Genomic DNA, 19,497 nt, shown 5'->3' with positions numbered 1-19,497 from the left:
AAAAATTAAATTTTTTAATTTTAAGTGATTTCAAAATACCGTCCTTTTGGCCGTATGTGCGTTATTTACGAAGATATGGCGATTTTAAGGATTCAATGATTTCTGACTTAAAAATTTCGCAAATAAAAGCAAGCCACTAATTTTTTTTGGTCCTAGAAGGTACAACAAACTTTACGAAAGATTTTACAGCATCCAGAGCAATAATTTAATTGTTTAAACAGATAAAGACTCGCTTTTTAAAAATTAATTATTTCAATTTTGAGTGATTCCAAAATACCGTCCTTTTGGCCGTATGTGCGTTATTTACGGAGATATGGCGATTTTAAGGATTCAATGATTTCTGACTTAAAAATTTCGCAATTAAAAGCAAGCCACTAATTTTTTCAGGTCCTAGAAGGTACAACAAGATTGTACAAGTGATATTGCAGTATCCAGAGCCATAATTTAAATTTGCAAATAGCCAACGTCCTGCTTTTTTAAAAATTAATTTTTTCAACTTTTAGTGATTCCAAAATACTGTCCTTTAAGCCGTATCTGCGTTATTTACGAAGATATGGCGATTTTAAAATTTCAATGATTTCTGACTTAAATATTTCGCAAATGATAGCAAGCCACTAATTTTTTTAGAGCCTAGAAGGTACAACAAGCTTGTACGAAAGATTTTACAGCGTCCAGAGCAATCATTCAACTTTGCAAATAGCCAGAGTCCCGCTTTTTTAAAAATGAATTTTTTTAATTTTGAGTGATTTCAAAATACCGTCCATTTGGCCGTATCTGCGTTATTTACGAAGATATGGCGATTTTAAAATTTCGATGATTTCTGACTTGAATATTTCGCAATTAGAAGCAAGCCACTAATTTTTTTAGGTCCTAGAAGGTACAACAAGCTTGTACGAAAGATTTTACAGCGTCCAGAGCAATCATTTAACTTTGCAAATAGTTAAAGTCCCGCTTTTTAAAAAATTAATTTTTTCAATTTTGAGTTATTCCAAAATACTGTTCTTTTGGCCGTATCTGCGTTATTTACGGAGATATGGCGATTTTAATATTTCGATGATTTCTGACGTGAATATTTCGCAATTAAAAGCAAGCCAATAATTTTTTTAGGTCCTAGAAGGTACAACAAGCTTGTACAAGTTAAATTGCAGTGTCCAGAGCAATCATTTAATTTTGCAAGTAGCCAAAGTCCCGCTTTTTTAAAAATCAATTATTTTAATTTTGAGTGATTCCAAAATATCGTCCTTTTGGCCGTATCTGCGTTATTTACGAAGATATGGCGATTTTAATATTTCGATGATTTCTGACGTGAATATTTCGCAATTAAAAGCAAGCCAATAATTTTTTTAGGTCCTAGAAGGTACAACAAGCTTGTACAAGTTAAATTGCAGTGTCCAGAGCAATCATTTAATTTTGCAAGTAGCCAGAGTCCCGCTTTTTTAAAAATGAATTTTTTTAATTTTGAGTGATTTCAAAATACCGTCCATTTGGCCGTATCTGCGTTATTTACGGAGATATGGCAATTTTAAAATTTCGATGATTTCTGACTTGAATATTTCGCAATTAAGAGCAAGCCACTAATTTTTTTAGGTCCTAGAAGGTACAACAAGCTTGTACAAGTTAAACTGCAGTGTCCAAAGCAATCATTTTATTTTGCAAATAGCCAAAGTCCTGCTTTTTTAAAAATAAATTTTTTCAAATTTGAGTGATTCCAAAATACCGTCCTTTTGGCCGTATCTGCGTTATTTACGGAGATATGGCGATTTTAAGATTTCAATGATTTCTGACTTAAATATTTTGCAATTAAAAGCAAGCCACTAATTTTATCAGCTCCTACAAGGTACAACAAGCTTGTACGAAAGATTTTACAGCGTCCAGAGCAATTATTCAACTTTGCAAATAGCCAAAGTCCCGCTTTTTTAAAAATAAATTTTTTTAATTTTGAGTGATTTTAAAATACCGTCCTTTTGCCCGTATCTGCGTTATTTACGGAGATATGGCGATTTTAAAATTTCGATGATTTCTGACGTGAATATTTCGCAATTAAAAGCAAGCCACTAATTTTTTTAGGTTCTCAAATGTACAACAAGCTTGTACAAGTTAAATTGCAGTGTCAAGAGCAATCATTTAATTTTGCAAATATCCAAAGTCCCGCTTTTTTAAAAATAAATTTTTTTAATTTTGAGTGATTTTAAAATACCGTCCTCTTGGCCGTATCTCTGTTATTTACGGAAATATGGCGATTTTAAAATTTCGATGATTTCTGACGTGAATATTTTGCAATTAAAAGCAAGCCACTAATTTTTTTAGGTCCTAGAAGGTACAACAATCTTGTACGAAAGTTATTACAGCGTCCAGAGCAATCATCCAACTTTGCAAATAGCCAAAGTCCCGCTTTTTCAAAAATTAATTTTTTCAATTTTAAGTGATTCCAAAATACTGTACTTTTGGCCGTATCTGCGTTATTTACGGAGATATGGCGATTATAAGATTTCAATGATTTCTGACTTAAATATTTCGAAATTAAGAGCAAGCCACTAATTTTTTTAGGTCCTAGAGTGTACAACAAGCTTGTACAAGTTGAATTGCAGTGTCCAGAGCAATCATTTAATTTTGCAAATAGCCAAAGTCCCGCTTCTTTGAAAATAAATATTTTCAAATTTGAGTGATTCCAAAATACCGTCCTTTTGGCCGTATCTGCGTTATTTACGGAGATATGGCAATTTTTAAATTTCGATGATTTCTGACGTGAATATTTCACCATTAAAAGCAAGCCACTAATTTTTTTAGGTTCTAGAAGGTACAACAAGCTTGTACGAAAGATTTTACAGCGTCCAGAGCAATTATTCAACTTTGCAAATAGCCAAAGTCCCGCTATTTTAAAAATAAATTTTTTTAATTTTGAGTGATTTCAAAATACCGTCCTTTTGACCGTATCTGCGTTATTTACGGAGATATGGTGATTTTAAAATTTCGATGATTTCTGACGTGAATATTTCGCAATTAAAAGCAAGCCACTAATTTTTTTAGGTCCTAGAAGGTACAACAAGCTTGTACGAAAGATTTTACAGCGTCCAAAGCAATCATTTAACTTTGCAAATAGCCAGAGTCCCGCTTTTTTACAAATTAATTTTTTTAATTTTGAGTGATTCCAAAATACTGTCCTTTTGGCCGTATCTGCGTTATTTACGGAGATATGGCGATTATAAGATTTCAATGATTTATGACTTAAATATTTCGCAATTAAGAGCAAGCCACTTATTTTTTTAGGTCCTAGAAGGTACAACAAGCTTGTACAAGTTAAATTGCAGTGTCCAGAGCAATCATTCAATTTTTCAAATAGCCAAAGTCCCGCTTTTTTAAAAATAAATTTTTCAAATTTAAGTGATTCCAAAATACCGTCCTTTTGGCCGTATCTGAGTTATTCACGGAGATATGGCGATTTTAAGATTTCAATGATTTCTGACTTAAATATTTCGCAATTAAGAGCAAGCCACTAATTTTTTTAGGTCCTAGAGTGTACAACAAGCTTGTACAAGTTGAATTGCAGTGTCCAGAGCAATCATTTAATTTTGCAAATAGCCAAAGTCCCGCTTTTTTGAAACCAAATATTTTCAAATTTGAGTGATTACAAAATACCGTCCTTTTGGCCGTATCTGCGTTATTTACGGAGATATGGCAATTTTTAAATTTCGATGATTTCTGACGTGAAGATTTCACCATTAAAAGCAAGCCACTAATTTTTTTAGGTCCTAGAAGGTACAACAAGCTTGTACGAAAGATTTTACAGCGTCCAGAGAAATTATTCAACTTTGCAAATAGCCAAAGTCCCGCTTTTTTAAAAATAAATTTTTTTAATTTTGAGTGATTTTAAAATACCGTCCTTTTGCCCGTATCTGCGTTATTTACGGAGATATGGCGATTTTAAAATTTCGATGATTTCTGACGTGAATATTTCGCAATTAAAAGCAAGCCACTAATTTTTTTAGGTTCTAAAAGGTACAACAAGCTTGTACAAGTTAAATTGCAGTGTCCAGAGCAATCATTCAATTTTGCAAATAGCCAAAGTCCCGCTTTTTTAAAAATAAATTTTTTCAAATTTGAGTGATTCCAAAATACCGTCCTTTTGGCCGTATCTGCGTTATTTACGGAGATATGGCGATTTTAAGATTTCGATGATTTCTGACTTGAATATTTCGCATTTAAGAGCAAGCCACTAATTTTTTTAGGTCCTAGAAGGTACAACAAGCTTGTACAAGTTAAATTGCAGTGTCAAGAGCAATCATTTAATTTTGCAAATATCCAAAGTCCCGCTTTTTTAAAAATAAATTTTTTTAATTTTGAGTGATTTTAAAATACCGTCCTTTTGGCCGTATCTCTGTTATTTACGGAAATATGGCGATTTTAAAATTTCGATGATTTCTGACGTGAATATTTTGCAATTAAAAGCAAGCCACTAATTTTTTTAGGTCCTAGAAGGTACAACAAGCTTGTTTGAAAGATTTTACAGTGTCCAGAGCAATTATTCAACTTTGCAAATAGCCAAAGTCCCGCTTTTTTAAAAATTAATTTTTTCAATTTTGAGTGATTCCAAAATACCGTCCTTTTGGCCGTATCTGCGTTATTTACGGAGATATGGCGATTATAAGATTTCAATGATTTATGACTTAAATCTTCCGCAATTAAAAGCAAGCCACTAATTTTTTTAGGTCCTGAAAGGTACAACAAGCTTGTACGAAAGATTTTACAGCATCCAGAGCAATCATTTAATTGTATGAACAGCCAAAGTTCCGCTTTTTTAAAAATTAATTTTTTTAATTTTGAGTGATTCCAAAATATCGTCCTTTTGGCCGTATCTGCGTTATTTACGAAGATATGGCGATTTTAATATTTCGATGATTTCTGACGTGAATATTTCGCAATTAAAAGCAAGCCAATAATTTTTTTAGGTCCTAGAAGGTACAACAAGCTTGTACGAAAGATTTTACAGCGTCCAGAGCAATCATTCAACTTTGCAAATAGCCAAAGTCCCGCTTTTTTAAAAATAAATTTTTTCAAATTTGAGTGATTCCAAAATACCGTCCTTTTGGCCGTATCTGCGTTATTTACGGAGATATGGCGATTTTAAGATTTCGATGATTTCTGACTTGAATATTTCGCATTTAAGAGCAAGCCACTAATTTTTTTAGGTCCTAGAAGGTACAACAAGCTTGTACAAGTTAAATTGCAGTGTCAAGAGCAATCATTTAATTTTGCAAATATCCAAAGTCCCGCTTTTTTAAAAATAAATTTTTTTAATTTTGAGTGATTTTAAAATACCGTCCTTTCGGCCGTATCTCTGTTATTTACGGAAATATGGCGATTTTAAAATTTCGATGATTTCTGACGTGAATATTTTGCAATTAAAAGCAAGCCACTAATTTTTTTAGGTCCTAGAAGGTACAACAAGCTTGTTTGAAAGATTTTACAGTGTCCAGAGCAATCATTCAACTTTGCAAATAGCCAAAGTCCCGCTTTTTTAAAAATTAATTTTTTCAATTTTGAGTGATTCCAAAATACCGTCCTTTTGGCCGTATCTGCGTTATTTACGGAGATATGGCGATTATAAGATTTCAATGATTTATGACTTAAATATTTCGCAATTAAGAGCAAGCCACTAATTTTTTTAGGTCCTAGAAGGTACAACAAGCTTTTACAGGTGATATTGCAGTGTCCAGAGCAATCATTTAATTTTGCAAATAGCCAAAGTTCCACTTTTTAAAAAATTAATTTTTTTAATTTTGAGTGATTCCAAAATACTGTCCTTTTAGCCGTATCTGCGTTATTTACGGAAATATTGCGATTTTTAAATTTCGATGATTTCTGACTTGAATCTTTCGCAATTAAAAGCAAGCCACTAATTTTTTTAGGTCCTGAAAGGTACAACAAGCTTGTACGAAAGATTTTACAGCATCCAGAGCAATCATTTAATTGTATGAACAGCCAAAGTTCCGCTTTTTTAAAAATTAATTTTTTTAATTTTGAGTGATTTCAAAATACTGTCCTTTTAGCCGTATCTGCATTATTTACGGAAATATGGCGATTTTAAAATTTCGATGATTTCTGACTTGAATCTTTCGCAATTAAAAGCAAGCCACTAGGTTTTTTAGGTTCCAGAAGGTACAACAAGCTTGTACAAGTGATATTGCAGTATCCAGAGCAATCATTTAATTTTGCGAATAGCCAAAGTCCCGCTTTTTCAAAAATTAAATTTTTTAATTTTAAGTGATTTCAAAATACCGTCCTTTTGGCCGTATGTGCGTTATTTACGAAGATATGGCGATTTTAAGGATTCAATGATTTCTGACTTAAAAATTTCGCAAATAAAAGCAAGCCACTAATTTTTTTTGGTCCTAGAAGGTACAACAAACTTTACGAAAGATTTTACAGCATCCAGAGCAATAATTTAATTGTTTAAACAGATAAAGACCCGCTTTTTAAAAATTAATTATTTCAATTTTGAGTGATTCCAAAATACCGTCCTTTTGGCCGTATGTGCGTTATTTACGGAGATATGGCGATTTTAAGGATTCAATGATTTCTGACTTAAAAATTTCGCAATTAAAAGCAAGCCACTAATTTTTTCAGGTCCTAGAAGGTACAACAAGATTGTACAAGTGATATTGCAGTATCCAGAGCCATAATTTAAATTTGCAAATAGCCAACGTCCTGCTTTTTTAAAAATTAATTTTTTCAACTTTTAGTGATTCCAAAATACTGTCCTTTAAGCCGTATCTGCGTTATTTACGAAGATATGGCGATTTTAAAATTTCAATGATTTCTGACTTAAATATTTCGCAAATGATAGCAAGCCACTAATTTTTTTAGAGCCTAGAAGGTACAACAAGCTTGTACGAAAGATTTTACAGCGTCCAGAGCAATCATTCAACTTTGCAAATAGCCAGAGTCCCGCTTTTTTAAAAATGAATTTTTTTAATTTTGAGTGATTTCAAAATACCGTCCATTTGGCCGTATCTGCGTTATTTACGAAGATATGGCGATTTTAAAATTTCGATGATTTCTGACTTGAATATTTCGCAATTAGAAGCAAGCCACTAATTTTTTTAGGTCCTAGAAGGTACAACAAGCTTGTACGAAAGATTTTACAGCGTCCAGAGCAATCATTTAACTTTGCAAATAGTTAAAGTCCCGCTTTTTAAAAAATTAATTTTTTCAATTTTGAGTTATTCCAAAATACTGTTCTTTTGGCCGTATCTGCGTTATTTACGGAGATATGGCGATTTTAATATTTCGATGATTTCTGACGTGAATATTTCGCAATTAAAAGCAAGCCAATAATTTTTTTAGGTCCTAGAAGGTACAACAAGCTTGTACAAGTTAAATTGCAGTGTCCAGAGCAATCATTTAATTTTGCAAGTAGCCAAAGTCCCGCTTTTTTAAAAATCAATTATTTCAATTTTGAGTGATTCCAAAATATCGTCCTTTTGGCCGTATCTGCGTTATTTACGAAGATATGGCGATTTTAATATTTCGATGATTTCTGACGTGAATATTTCGCAATTAAAAGCAAGCCAATAATTTTTTTAGGTCCTAGAAGGTACAACAAGCTTGTACAAGTTAAATTGCAGTGTCCAGAGCAATCATTTAATTTTGCAAGTAGCCAGAGTCCCGCTTTTTTAAAAATGAATTTTTTTAATTTTGAGTGATTTCAAAATACCGTCCATTTGGCCGTATCTGCGTTATTTACGGAGATATGGCAATTTTAAAATTTCGATGATTTCTGACTTGAATATTTCGCAATTAAGAGCAAGCCACTAATTTTTTTAGGTCCTAGAAGGTACAACAAGCTTGTACAAGTTAAACTGCAGTGTCCAAAGCAATCATTTTATTTTGCAAATAGCCAAAGTCCTGCTTTTTTAAAAATAAATTTTTTCAAATTTGAGTGATTCCAAAATACCGTCCTTTTGGCCGTATCTGCGTTATTTACGGAGATATGGCGATTTTAAGATTTCAATGATTTCTGACTTAAATATTTTGCAATTAAAAGCAAGCCACTAATTTTATCAGCTCCTACAAGGTACAACAAGCTTGTACGAAAGATTTTACAGCGTCCAGAGCAATTATTTAAGTGTATGAACAGATAAAGACCCGCTTTTTAAAAATCAATTATTTCAATTTTGAAAGATTCCAAAATATCGTCCTTCTGGCCGTATCTGCGTTATTTACGGAGATATGGCATTTTTCAAATTTCGATGATTTCTGACGTGAATATTTCGCAATTAAAAGCAAGCCACTAATTTTTTTAGGTCCTAGAAGGTACAACAATCTTGTACGAAAGTTATTACAGCGTCCAGAGCAATCATCCAACTTTGCAAATAGCCAAAGTCCCGCTTTTTCAAAAATTAATTTTTTCAATTTTAAGTGATTCCAAAATACTGTCCTTTTGGCCGTATCTGCGTTATTTACGGAGATATGGCGATTATAAGATTTCAATGATTTTTGACTTAAATATTTCGCAATTAAGAGCAAGCCACTAATTTTTTTAGGTCCTAGAGTGTACAACAAGCTTGTACAAGTTGAATTGCAGTGTCCAGAGCAATCATTTAATTTTGCAAATAGCCAAAGTCCCGCTTCTTTGAAAATAAATATTTTCAAATTTGAGTGATTCCAAAATACCGTCCTTTTGGCCGTATCTGCGTTATTTACGGAGATATGGCAATTTTTAAATTTCGATGATTTCTGACGTGAATATTTCACCATTAAAAGCAAGCCACTAATTTTTTTAGGTTCTAGAAGGTACAACAAGCTTGTACGAAAGATTTTACAGCGTCCAGAGCAATTATTCAACTTTGCAAATAGCCAAAGTCCCGCTTTTTTAAAAATAAATTTTTTTAATTTTGAGTGATTTCAAAATACCGTCCTTCTGACCGTATCTGCGTTATTTACGGAGATATGGTGATTTTAAAATTTCGATGATTTCTGACGTGAATATTTCGCAATTAAAAGCAAGCCACTAATTTTTTTAGGTCCTAGAAGGTACAACAAGCTTGTACGAAAGATTTTACAGCGTCCAGAGCAATCATTTAACTTTGCAAATAGCCAGAGTCCCGCTTTTTTACAAATTAATTTTTTTAATTTTGAGTGATTCCAAAATACTGTCCTTTTGGCCGTATCTGCGTTATTTACGGAGATATGGCGATTATAAGATTTCAATGATTTATGACTTAAATATTTCGCAATTAAGAGCAAGCCACTTATTTTTTTAGGTCCTAGAAGGTACAACAAGCTTGTACAAGTGATATTGCAGTATCTAGAGCAATCATTCAATTTTATTTACTTTTTAAAGCTTGTTGTACCTTTAAAGACCTGAAAAAATTAGTAGCTTGCTATTATTTGCAAAGTATTCAATTTAGCATTAATTAAAATCTTAAAATTGCCATATCTTCGTAAAAGACGCAAATACGTTTAAAAGGACGTTATTTTAGGATTACTCAAAATTAATAAAATTAATTTCAAAAAAGCGGGACTTTGGCTATTCATAGAATTAAGTTATTGCTTTGGACACTGTGTTATCACTTGTTTAAGCTTGTTGTACCTTTAAAGACCTGATAAAATTAGTAGCTTGCTATTATTTGCAAAATATTCAATTTAGCAATAATCAAAATCTGAAAATCGCCATATCTCTGTAAATATTGCAGATAGAGCCAAAAGGACGGTATTTTAGACTCACTCAAAATTGAAAAAATTTAATTTTAAAAAAGCGGGACTTTGGCTGTTTATACAATTAAATGATTGCTCTGGACACTGTGATATCACTCTTACAAGCTTGTTGTACCTTCGAAGACCTGATAAAATTAGTGGCTGGTTTTTATTTGCGAAATATTCGAGTCAGAAATTATTGAAATTTTAAAATCGCCATATCTTCGTAAATAACGCAGATAGAGGCAAAAGGACGGTATTTCGGAATCACTCAAGATTTGAAATATTTAATCGTTATAACAGCTCGTCTTTGGCCATTCATACAATTAAATGATTGCTCTGGACACTGTGATATCACTCGTACAAGCTTGTTGTACCTTTGAGGACCTGAAAAAATAATTGGCTTGCTATTATTTGCAAAATATCAAATTTAGCGATAATCGAAATCTTAAAATTGCCATATCTGTGTAAATAACGCAGATACGGCCCAAAGGACGTTATTTTGGGATTACTTAAAATTGAAAAAGTTAATTTCTAAAAAAGCAGGACTTTGGCTATTTATACAATTAAATTGGTGCTCTGGACACTGTGATATAACTCGTACAAGCTTATTATACCTTCGAGGACCTGAAAAAATTTGTGGCTTGCTTTTATTTGCGAAATATTCAATTCAGAAATTGTTAAATTTCTAAAATTGCCATATATACGTAAATTACGCAGATACGCCCTAAAGGACGGTATTTTGGAATCACTTAAAATTGAAAAAATTTAATTTTTAAAAAAGCTTGACTTTGGCTCTTTATACAATTAAATAATTGCTCTGAACACTGTGATCTCACTCGTACAAGCTTTTTGTACATTCGAGGACCTGAAAAAATTTGTGGCTTTATTTTATTTGCGAAACATTCAAGTCAGAAATTATGGAAATTTTAAAATCGCCATATTTCCGTAATAATCACTTTGTAATTTTATTCTAATAAATTTTTTTTTTTCTAATTAATACATTTAAATCTTTAATTTACACTGAGTTTTTATCATGCTCCAAAATGTTAATATATTAATTTAAAAGTTTTTATGAATTAATTTTTAAGTAACAATATAATTTTTTGGACCTTTATTTTCTACTAGCTCTATATGTACTCGGTATATAAGTAATATCAAGTGTATTCTATTTTTTTTTTTTTTTTTAATAGGAATGCCTTTCGAAACATATGAGTATTATACCAAATTAACTTTCTTATTGATATTTAGAATCTTCAATTTTGAGATTTTTTTTTGTTTTATTATTGTTTAATAATCCTTTTTTTTAAGGGGGCAGAAGATGACCAAAGCGTTATTATTAACGACTTTGATAGGTTTTTTTCTCTAGATTTTATTTTTTTTTACTGATATAACAACATTTAATATATATATAATATAGCCCAACCATCAGGTCGAAAAGAAGTTTCTCACTTGACGTAGAAACAAGCCAAATTATGGCAGCGATAATTAGTTTCTGTAAGGTCACCCTTTTTATTTATTCATCGATATTATTTATTTGGTAATAGTATAATTGTTTACGAAATGTTTTCTTTTAATTTCTAAATATATTTTTTATTTTCAACCCAGCATATTATTTTTAAAAAATTATTTTTTAATTCTTTTTCGATCGTATTTAGGAGAAAACAGTTCAAGTATTTGGAGCGCAGGTGGGTACTATCTTCATTAAACAAAAGATGTGTTTATAACGTGTGGTCAGAGAAAAAAATCCGTACTGTTACTATTTTGAATAGGTAAAATATCATTGACAGTAACTGAAAAAAATGAAGACCAATAAAATATTGCTTTTTATGTTTTGGGGTGGTGTGTTAAAACCTGAAAATCGGTATCGATAAGGGGCCGACGTCTTCTTTGCAAGACGGAGAACAATTGAAGTTGCGTTAAAAAAAATTTTTTTCCTTATGGTTGAGCTTATTGGCTCTGATGCGTAGTTGTGAGAGCCTTTTAAAGGGTTTGGAGAATTTGTTTACATAATAAAACCCGTGACGCAAAAAAAAGACGTTTGATTTTAACTAATGAAAAAAAAAGCTGTACGTCATTCACATACTGTTAAAAATATTGATCTGCTTGTACAAACAAAAAACAAAGAATGCTACGTAAAAAAAACATCTGAGAGCAAAATTTACAGTGATTCCTTGAAAAAAAGTGATGTCCACCTCGACCTTCTTAAGAGATCGTCGCGAAGCCGAGTGCCGTGCCTTGAACGACCCGAGCACCCCTTTGGGACTAAGCCATCTAATGCATCGTTCAACAAATGCTTTGGTAATTATGGAAATACCAGTACGAAATTGTATTCATCGGCAAGTAGTGGCTGAACCTCCTTAATCTGAAATTTTTAGCTATGAAAATTAGGTTTAATTTTTAGCTATAATACGGTACATAATAATGGGCAATGATTCCCTGAAAAGTAGCTATAAATTACTGGTATTTTTATAGCTTAAAAAAAGAAAGAGAAAAATTTCGAAAAAACAAATTGTGTTCAGGTACATGAGCAATAAATATACCCATCTATCTAATGACAATAGAGTTTTGCTTCCGTTTGGATACCTTTTTTTTTGCTAATACTACTGTATCTTTATAATGTCACTAATTACGTATGTTTTTGAAAGATAACTTTTAGTGTAAAAATGACACAATGTAAGCAAGTAAATAATTTGAAACACTTGTTTTATAACTAAATAACGTTTTCATGGTATTTTAGGAACATTGTAAAATAAAATATAATCAGACGTTATGTATAAGTTTATTGTATAGTAAAAAAAAACACAGATTGCTTCTTTTAAGACTATATTAACAAATCAAAAATAAATAATTCTATAGTACATTTTCAGGGTATATGGCTACAACTCGTCACATTCGATATTATGAAAACACCGTACATCAAACTTTAAGATCTGCGTGAACCTGCAAATACACAGCGGACAAAAAAATTTTCATAACTATTTATTATTATATGTTAATGTTATTGTCATGTTGCAACTTTTTACTTTTCAGAAGGACAGAAATATCAAATGCAGTCAAGACATATTACAGCAAATAGTTTTCCTACTTCAAGTTACGCAACTTATTTCGGCTGAATCTAGACACACTCAATTTTAAGTTGGCAATGATAAAAAAAAAAAAAATAAATAAATTGAAAAAAAAAAAAAAAATATTCAGGCTGCGTGCGACTGCGGGACAACTCGAGTATGCCTCTGGACATGGGCCCTTTCGCGAGGCTTCTACGCACAATTCGTACAGATAAGCCCGAAGGCTTGGCCGATGCAGTTTCGGTGCCAGATCTGCGACACTTGATGCTTACCATCTGGCACGGGCACTCGGTGCTGAGCGAAAGCTCGCAGCTGGGAGATTTGCGTTTCCCGCGTTACGAGCTCGACCAGCCCTGGAGTTCTTGAAACTGTGTGCTGCTCACAGAGGACGAAGCTGAGGCCCACTGTTGCGTTGGGGGTGGCGGGGGGGTACTACTCGGACCATCTTAAACGGAAGATAGGCTCAGCTTTTTGGGTCACGAGGATGGACTTTAAGTAAAAGTCTTTTTTATTCTTTCTTTTTGTTATGATTTTGAAATTAAGGTACGATTTAATACATATTAACATAGAGCAGGCAATGATCACTAAAAGAACAACAATAATAATAATAATACCAGTAACAATAACATTTTTTTGCAAGTTGAAGATATTAAGTTAACGTAACATAAAAATCCCATTGACATTTTTTTGCTTACTCAGATTTTTATTATTAATATTAATATTATATTTGATATAAACTTAATAGTACTTCTTAAAAAAACTTATGAATTGAAACTTATGAAAACCGACAAAATAGTCGTATTTTATGGCAAATGTGATATTATTTATTTTCTTTTTAAATCTCTATCTCCTTTTTACTTATATGGATGTATATTTCATAAAATTAAATTGTTTTTTTCTAACGAACAGAGGCTTCATTGTATTTGAAGGACGCGTTGATTTAAAGAAAAAGAATGATGGACCGTGACGAGCAGAGAAGACGTCTCTACTACAGCAGAATCGGCCAAAACAACGTCAAATACAATAAATTCGTGAAATATCAGCCAGTCAATTTACTTTTTTTTATAGTGTGTCCGTTTATTTATTACCGAGAACAGTGCCAATAGAATTGACTGGAAAGCCATGCACATGGACTTTTGAATCTTGGGATAATATTCTTGAATATTTATCATAAATCAATTCAGATTCTCAAGGGGAATTAAGTAACAATACAATAATTTACAATATTTACTATGATGGATTCGTAAAGAAAAATTAAGTTTATTCAGTAGTTCTTCAGTTCTCATACCGGAAATACACGCAATTGAAGTAACCATTAGTGATTCCTCTGCCAGATTAAAAGCTGATTAAATAACTCTAAGTACATTCGAGAATCAATAAAGTAAAATAGCTAATTTATAAAATTGAACATTAAATTTAGGGAAAAAGAGTAGTGACAAGCAGATGTACTTTGAGATTTAAGACCTAGAAAAACGTCTTTTAAACTTGAGAATATCACAAAATAAAGATGCCGACCACAGAGAAATATTATTAAAGGGTACTCAACAAATAATATCGAGAGTAGATTAATCTGCAGTAGAAGTCAAAATAATATCACTAGTCTTAACTGACGAGAGACTGGCGTACGTGCACAAGAAAAAAAACATGCAAATAGAGGTTAAAACATCGAGCACGCTATTCGTAAACGGGAGTACAGCAAAGGAAATAAAACACAGAAGCTATAAACGTCAATTACACACGCTTGATAGGAAGATCTCTGAGTTTTCTAACGCCGTCGAGCAATTGGTCAGTTTAAAAGAGATTATTGTAACGTATTGTGACTCATCAGCAGCAACGCACAAGATTGGGGATTCCATCTAGTCAAAGCGAGTGCGGCAAACGAAGCTATGATCACGGAAACAATAAAAATTAATCCAAGTGCAGAAATGCACTGGGGTTGGGAACCGCATTCTAGAAGATACTGTAGGAAAAACGAACGTAGGTGCAGGTTTACCGAGCAAAAACGAAAATAAGAGGAAGGAAGAGAGTGACCGAGAGGTTCACCAATTATTTATTGTGAAAAAAATATATTGAAAAAAATGTAATGAAAAATAAATAAGTAAAAGCAATTCAACAATATATTTATACATACGGCTTCACCTCCCTGGTATATATATTTATTCAACCCTCTAGAAATGGAATATGACTTAATTTTTTGGATTTTAATTACTTTACCATTATTATTCTGGTGTTGTCACAATTATTATACATCATAAAAACTGTATTAGGATAATATTTTCCAGATCTTTATTATTCTTTATTATATAAAACCTTATAATTATATTATCCTGTAACTTTAAAGTTAATGTCTTAAAATAGTAAGTCATTCTGTTGTGACGGTGAGATACTGTCGAGCCATCATCGGTAGGCTAGGACCGATAGGGAAAAAAGGAAAATGGAAAACGGAGAGGACAGTTAGGAAAAGAGGGGAAAGGAAGAAAAAGGCGAAAAAGGATGAGATTAGCTTGGGCCAGCAAACGCGCGTGAAGCAAGTTTTTCCGTGATGCCGTCTCCTGTTGTTCTTTTCGTTTTTTTTGGTGTGTAAAGTTGTGGTTTTAAGTCGACGCCACGGAAAGTGTTGGTGCCGTGATTTGGCTCTGGAACCTGACGGCAAGGTCAGACCAAGTCCAGGTCTGACGACCTTGATCTCCACACGCAGCCAGTAGGGACGCCTACTAGCCTCTGCGAGCTTACGCACACTGCGTCTAGCTCGGCCTATCTCAGGCAGCTACGAGGAGCGATCTCCCCGCCCCGCGTAGTTACCTGCCAACAGGCAGTCTGTTGTAAAGGGCAGCGGCCCTAGATTAGCCCGCGTAGGTCTGTCCAGTTCGCGTTTTCGCGCCGCGAGCACGTCGAGCAAGCGCGCTCGACGTTCGAGAATCACACACACACCCGCGAGTAATATTTTGTATTTTATTTTATATTACTTAGTTGAATATACTTCTTATTTTAAATTTACTCGTGAGTGCTTCCTTCCAGTGTGTGCCCAATTTCCCTTTTGTGTCGTGTTAAAGACGTCGCGAGAGGCGACGACGTTCAAGGTCACCGCTATATTTGGCCCCTGCGGTGTCTCGGAGAGCGAGACCCGCGTATAAAGATTAGTGGAGGTGTTGCCGGGGGTACCCGGGCAACACAGGCCCGGTCGAGGTTGCCAGTTCTGCCTCGGTACTCCACATCGGCTGCACCCCGTAACACTGTACATCTTAAAAAAAAGCAAAAATTACTGTGACAAAAAAATTAAATGAAAAACAAGATTAAAAAATGTCAGACTTCCTTAACACTTATGAAATTAACGCAAAATTTAGACAAAAAATGGTGTTAAAATAATCTTCAGTCATAAAAAAAGGAAAATTGTGGGAAAATATGATATAGCAATAACAGATCCTCAGGTTTATTAACAATTTCTAAAAGTTATTATTAAAAAAAAATTAGTGGGTAAAACATTAATCAATGATAAAAAAAGTTCGTAAAAATAGTGAGTCTGCAACATTTAAAGATACTGCAATTGTCCTACAGGTTTAATCAATCATATCACTGAAATTGATGTAAGTTTTAATCAAACCAGCACACTTATAATTCCTTTTCGATAACGGCAATTTTTTGCGTCGTTATTAATTTCAGAAATCATTTATGGCGATGATATACGGAAAAAAGCGTGCTCTCTTCTACACAGTTATCAAGTTTTTAAATCTAAAGACAAATCAAACTTCTTGTTTTATTAACTTATTTCAAAAAATATCATATATACATCGATTAGTGTTAACTAGTTCTTCCTTGTTTGTGGGCTCTATACCGTTGCACGTATCTTGCTAAATACGGCAGTGATGTCACGCACGCAACACGTAGTAACACTAGAATCGACTTTGGTTTTTGTCAGTGACTCTTCAGACTTTTTCAAACAAGCATTTGCGCTGTTATATTCTAGTAGTTTTATAAAAATGAATTATTGGGAAGATCCGATTACTGGTGTAGATAGACCGGTATCGGAAAATACTACAGATACATCTTATACGGATATGATAACTATACGCAATTCCTATTTGAAGAGCATGGGTCATCAGATCACGTCTCCTAGCAACATATCAAGAAAACTGGATGTTGAACTCAGCGTGGATTTGTCATCAAAGTACAATGCTAAAGTAAGGCCATGAGCTAGATACTCAAATATAAATTTATTATACCCTCCTCCAAAAGACAACATTTCGTCTCTGTTTTCAGGAACGAAAGCGCAACATTCTTTTCCGGTGAAACTTGCGTTCTCTGCTCATACGAAAGTTTTTTGTTACTATTGCATATTTATTACCTGTGCCCACGGCTCGGAATAAAATTTATACGCAGATTTAGCCAAAATACTTTCATAAAAGGCATATAATGCAAATTTTACTTGAAAAGTTGCTACGCTCTCTATCTTAAAAATTTTATTGAAGGGAAGTAAAAAATTTAGTACGCTTCGCGGAATAAAAGTGCGGTATCAAATTCGGGGTGTTCACACGACCCGATGGAACTATACCGTACTATTGTCCCTTGGGGCGTATAACTATTATTTTTTTTATTCCTTGAATACTTAATAAAGTGGTATATTTGTAGGCCGTGAAAAAAATTGATTGCACGGAATTTATCATGGATTCAGTTAACGTTGTCGTAAGTATGAAGTTTTTTGTTTATATCTTTTTCTCGTTTTTGTTTTTTTTTTAAATTTTCAATTATATAAAATCCTGCAATGAAGATCGAAAACTTTTCGATATGGCAATATTTCTCTTAATTGAGTAAGTATTTCCGTAAATGAGAGAGTATAAAAAATTGGCCGCTAACGATCAGGCTTATGAGCAGCTTGCCTCGCACGATTTTAAGGTATTGTAATATTTACTAAGGTGGCTTTCTCGAACACAATTGCCTATCTTCCCCTAATCCTCCTCCCAGTAACCGAAGGCCACCCATCATCCCTTCCCTCATCTTTTTTCAAAGTGTTGAGTGCCTATCTTAAGTAGAGGACCATTGTGTAGTGATATGCAAAAAATACATATGTGCGTGTGAATCTGCGTTTTTCTTTTCACTGCTTTTTTCATCTATGCGGTCCCGCGAATGGCGTCTTTAGCTACACTCCGATACTCTAGAAAAGGTGATCACAAGCCTACCCTTTAACTGCCAATTTTTTGATTTCTTCCAATTGACCAACTGATGAAACGTTACACATCACAACATTGGGAATTTGCAATAAATATTCTGCTAAGATTGTAAAAGACTGGAGCCGTAATATTTACAATTTGAAGAACATACACTCATAGTACATTACGCAGTTTGCGAGTGAGTTGAAAATGCTTCAGGCTTCATATAAATAAATAGTTAATATGAAATCTAGGGCACTTTTTAATCTCCAAACGTAGTGCGTATACGATTTTACGTTTCCTGATGCTTGGAAGTAAAAACTTCCAAGTGTTAATAAAAAAATATGTTGAATTTTAGGTCACTGATGAATCCATTTCAGTAACGGGCATTAGAAAAAATGAACAAGACGACGACTCTGTAAATGCTTTCCCACATCTCATTATAAAATATAATATCCCAGATGAGTGCGATGTGGATAGCATTGAGGCAAGACTTTGCTCTGACGAAGTTCTATGTATCCGGATTCCTGTAAAAATTGAGTCAGTTGTCGATGTACCAGATTGTAACAAAAATTAAAAATATCGAATGATTCATTGTTACAGGCAATAAAAGAAAATGTAGCAAGAAAAAAAATAAATAATGACGTTTTATTATATAATCTATATTATTTACAAATAATTAGCTATAACAGTTTTATTTATCTTATAGTTTGAATCATATCAACTTCAAGTTAAAAACACAATTCAATCTTTTTATAATATAAAATAATTGATCCACTTTTTACAGTCGTCCATTTACTGTCCAATAATGTTAAGATCAATTTTGTTGTCCAACACTCATTTCAGATACTTATAACTTGAGAGTCTACTGTAAAAATACCTGTTATGTAGTAGGCTTTGTAGAAAAATGTCCTATAAAATTTTCCCTTGTTTTGCTGTTAAACATTTTTTTGAAAGAAGAGAAGCTATAGGAGAAGAAGAGCGAAGACGGGACAGTAAAGGGAGAGTAGCTAGAGAAATTTTATACTTAACGTCGTAATTCCTAGTGAAAGAAAAAAAAAATTTTGTTTTAAGCACTTATATAAGTAAGTATTATAATGATCTGACCAACAAACAAAATTTTAATACACTTTGTTAGCGTTCATCAGCAGTATAAATTTTTAGTTCTCAGATTACATCTGTTATCATGTCATTGATTTTTATTCGCAATTGTCTGATAAGTTTCATTATATTTTATGTATTAATAAAAAACATCTTAATAAAAGTTTATGGTTACAGTTCCGTATTTTTTTAGAATAAATTTTGAGAATGTTATCGTAATGATTCACTTTTTTTACGAAATTATTTATAAAAACTTTTTCATTCTTACAAAACAAGGAGTAGAATTTTAGGAGGTCCAACTTTATTTTCTCCCTTTTTTGACCAAACATAGGTTTACACAGACGGCTCATTATGGATCATTTGCGAACAGTGAATTAGGAAACACTGTTAATTTCTTTCACAATCGCTTAAAAAAGTTCGTGCGAGAATTCTCTTATTAAAATCATATAATCTGAAAATTAATTTTTGTGGTTTGCTGTATCGATTTA

At 32.8% G+C, this 19,497-nt stretch overlaps 1 protein-coding gene across 1 annotated transcript; it reads left to right on the top strand.

The window, feature by feature from the left end:
* The first annotated feature begins 16,741 nt into the window (after positions 1-16,741).
* LOC149373978 (uncharacterized) lies at positions 16,742-18,485 on the top strand. Its single transcript, XM_089595109.1, has 3 exons — positions 16,742-16,942; positions 17,391-17,444; positions 18,267-18,485. Exons 1-3 carry the CDS (start codon positions 16,742-16,744, stop codon positions 18,483-18,485), a joined length of 474 nt encoding a protein of 157 aa, XP_089451235.1.
* Positions 18,486-19,497: the final 1,012 nt, after the last annotated feature.

The sequence above is a fragment of the Copidosoma floridanum genome, unplaced genomic scaffold (genome assembly GCF_036245765.1).
Source record: "Copidosoma floridanum isolate Cflo_tuat_1 unplaced genomic scaffold, Cflo_Japanese_pri ptg000025l, whole genome shotgun sequence".
Taxonomy (NCBI): Eukaryota; Metazoa; Arthropoda; class Insecta; order Hymenoptera; family Encyrtidae; genus Copidosoma; species Copidosoma floridanum.
This window is presented reverse-complemented; position numbering and strand designations above follow the sequence as displayed.

Excerpts from the sequence above, each read along its gene's own strand:
- LOC149373978 (XM_089595109.1), top strand. The coding sequence starts at position 16,742 with ATGAATTATTGGGAAGATCCGATTACTGGTGTAGATAGACCGGTATCG. Across the intron at positions 16,943-17,390 it reads CATCAAAGTACAATGCTAAA|GCCGTGAAAAAAATTGATTG; the intron begins GTAAGGCCATGA and ends GTATATTTGTAG. Across the intron at positions 17,445-18,266 it reads TGGATTCAGTTAACGTTGTC|GTCACTGATGAATCCATTTC; the intron begins GTAAGTATGAAG and ends GTTGAATTTTAG.